The sequence below is a fragment of the Pygoscelis adeliae genome, unplaced genomic scaffold (genome assembly GCF_000699105.1).
Source record: "Pygoscelis adeliae isolate BGI_AS28 unplaced genomic scaffold, ASM69910v1 Scaffold67, whole genome shotgun sequence".
Lineage (NCBI taxonomy): Eukaryota > Metazoa > Chordata > Aves > Sphenisciformes > Spheniscidae > Pygoscelis > Pygoscelis adeliae.
Window position 1 is genome coordinate 7,876,634 of NW_008825271.1, and position 3,130 is coordinate 7,879,763.

The 3,130-nt window shown below is 46.6% G+C and overlaps 1 protein-coding gene across 1 annotated transcript in view; it reads right to left on the minus strand.

Annotated features, from left to right (window-relative positions):
- Positions 1 to 1,485, minus strand: part of LOC103921828 (pentafunctional AROM polypeptide-like) — a 6,504-nt gene extending 5,019 nt beyond the window's left edge. The window contains 1 exon segment of the mRNA XM_009329853.1: positions 1,316 to 1,485. Coding sequence (XP_009328128.1) covers positions 1,316 to 1,485 — 170 coding nt within the window.
- Between the last annotated feature and the right edge of the window lie 1,645 nt (positions 1,486 to 3,130).

A 3,130-nucleotide genomic window follows, 5' to 3' on the forward strand; every position in this document is an offset into this window, starting at 1 on the left:
TTTCTCTCATAGCTCTAAATAGGTGCTTCTCTGCTCTCTTTACCAAATTGCCTCTAAGTCTATCCTTAACCTTTTTAAGTGTTAAAGAAAAACAGTGAGGATTTATACCTTCCAGAAAATTTCTTCTGGGCTTTTAAAATACAGTATTACAAAAAGCATCATCGTGTACATTTTAATGCACCAAATATATACCTTATAGCTGTACTTTAACTGCACGTGCATCTGTCTCTGGCATGTGACCCCTCTAAGAGACAGGACGTTTTTGAATGTTAGTCGGTGGAATCAGCTTTGGGTGCCGGCTGGCACAACTAGCACCCATTGCAACCCTTCTGCTGTACGAAAATAGTAGTGAATTTGAGGCTGAACATACCCTCGTTGAAGCATATGTCAGCTGCGGATTTTTCTGGGTGTGGTCTGGGCCCTCGGTTCATCCTGCTGTAGGCTGAGGTCCAGCAGACTGCCTTTGGGCCTGCTGACGTCCTGTTCTATCTACTGCAGCTCTGCCTGAGCAACGCTTGCACGCAGTCGCTGCCCACTGACAGCTCTGGTGAAGGTCCCTCTGACCTGACTGAGGAAAGGGTTAGACTTGTGACGTTAAAACCTGGGTACGACAAATGCTAGAAAACTTCTGACACGCAAAACATAGCTGTTTTAAGGAAGACCTGCATCACAAATGGGGTTCCGTGTGCTCGTGAAAAGGAATATGCTGTAATTAAAGGATAATTAACTGGAGAGATGTAATATCAGCAAAGAGCTGCATGTATCCCTGGGGGAAATTTGTCCTCTGTCTGAAGCAGCATTAAGTGACTTCTACAGTTTGAGAGATGTGTTATGGGTTTTGCTCCTGTCAGTGATCTACTGTGTTTATTTTTCCCATCTAGGCATTTCATTGATCTGCAACCACCTCTATAAATGCATCCTTCTCCCACGCCTGTGCATGAGCTTCTGCACACAAAGATTTCACGTACATACAGAGGAAAAAAAAGCCCAAGTGCAGCATTCAGAAGTCCCTGCGTAAGCTTTCCAGAAGTTTAAAGAAACTTCCCATCTACAAAAATTGAGGCTGTTGATAAAATTCCCTCTGTAACTTAGCCAACTCATGCCAAGGAGAACATCAAATCCCTGTGCTGCCATACTGCGCGTGTTTTGAAGCCCACTTTCACAGCGTTGTACACATAATGATGGGTTTAAGCCGCAGCGGCACATGAGATGGTTCTTCCATCTGAGACGCATCCCACCAGGGAGACCGCACAGTTTGGCTAGCCAGAGCTGTCCAGCACAGTCGCCAATGAGCAACCTGGGCTCCTATACTTACATTTTTGCTTCGGAGAGAGTTATCTTGTCCTCGCAGTTGGAAAGGGGTTCTCCTTTCTTGATCCGGCACCACGTGCTCTTGACTCGCACCAGCTGGAAGTCTGTCTGCTGGGCCTCCTGAGGCACGGTGGCCGGGGCTGCTGGAGCAAAGGCCTCCTCTGACACCGGCATGCTTCCAGAAGGTAAAATCTCCCTATTAAGAGATCTCCCGTAACTGGCTGCCTTTGAGGTGCTTTTTAAAGGCTCCAGGTGACCAGCCGTTGGAAGGGGAGGTCTTGTCTCCACAGGGGAGACCAATTACAAAACTAAGATTATCTAATCTGGGATGCACTTTAGGGGTGGTAGGAGCATTTGAAGACACGTGCAAGTACCAGGATGGGGTTGTATAATCAGCTAGTTTTATAATGCTTAAGAAGTACAATAGGAATGCATACGTTAACTTCCAACATGATGCCCTACAGCAAATTTAAAGTTATGAAAGGCAATTTGTGTGATTCTCCATGACATTCAGGAACCTCCTTTGCTGTGCGGAGCCTCTGATCTGGCTGTGGCTCTAACCCATTCTTATGGGGTGAGACAGGAGCAGGAGCATGGGGACGGGATTGATGGTTAAACCTCTTTTGAGCTCACATTCCTGGGATTCTCTTGTCTTAAGGAACAGAAAGATTTTTTTGTTGTTTTTCGTTTTTATGGTGGGTTTAAAAAACCATAATTATAATATAATATAATATAAATCAGAGAGAGTTTATCTCCTGAAGGACTGTTTGGGGGATGAGCTGAGTTTTGGTTCATTTGCCAGCTGCCTGCAGGACTCTGAGATGCTGAGGTTTCCCTGCGGTGGAGTCATTTCAGGATCAGCAGTGTGGTCCAGGCAATGGTATCTGAGCCTTGATGACCCTGCCTTTTGGGTCCGTGCTTTCCTGCAATTGTCACCTATTTGTCTTATTAAGACTATGCCAGATCTCCCCTGCGTACCTGGGGAGACCCCATCTGCCTGACCCAAAGGCACGTTGATCCTGTGGGGTAGGCTCAGCCAGAGGGATGAATTCCCCTCCTCTCGGAAGTGATGGCGTGGTGGGGGCCAGTGGAGGGCCTGTGCTGGCGGCGGCGGCCAGCACCCGAGGGATGCAAAATTCACCTTTCCATATGATCTTCCAGCTCGGGCTTTAGGAGGGCCCTGGGCTCAGCTTGCCACATCAGACATTCCCTTGGCATACAGCTCTGTGTGCTGAGCACAGGGGAAGATCTTCCTTTGATTTCACCAGCAGTGCCTGAAGGTACAAACCCATCTTTGCCGCCTTCTTGGCCATGTTTCTGAAAGCTGTCCTTGTTCAGAAACAAAGATCAAGAAAACCGAAAACAGGCATAAAAGCAGAGGTTGGAAAAAATGGTTCTTCAAGATCCCATTGGACAAGACCACTTCATTGCATTGAAGGCTTAATTGCAGCCAAACTCACTTAGGAACCTACTTTTATCTCAAAATTAATTTTGGGAAAAAGCTACAAGAATAAACTCTAAAGCCATGTAGCCCTGCTCCAGGAAGGATAATAACTCCGAACTTCTAGTTCTCACTGCTGGCTTCACCTCCAGATGGCAAAGCGCTTTGCAAAGAGGACAGGCTGTTATCCCCATTTTACAGAAGAGGAAAATAGAGTCACCAGAAGAGAAGCAACTTGCCCAAAGTCACCTCCAAAGCTAGCGGAGGGTGGATTAGATGGCATACTAAAGCTCTTAGCCTGTTTACCAAATACTCGTCTGAAATTTTAACTCCCAATCCAAACACAATTTGGATTGCTTTCCACAGGAACTGCAGGTC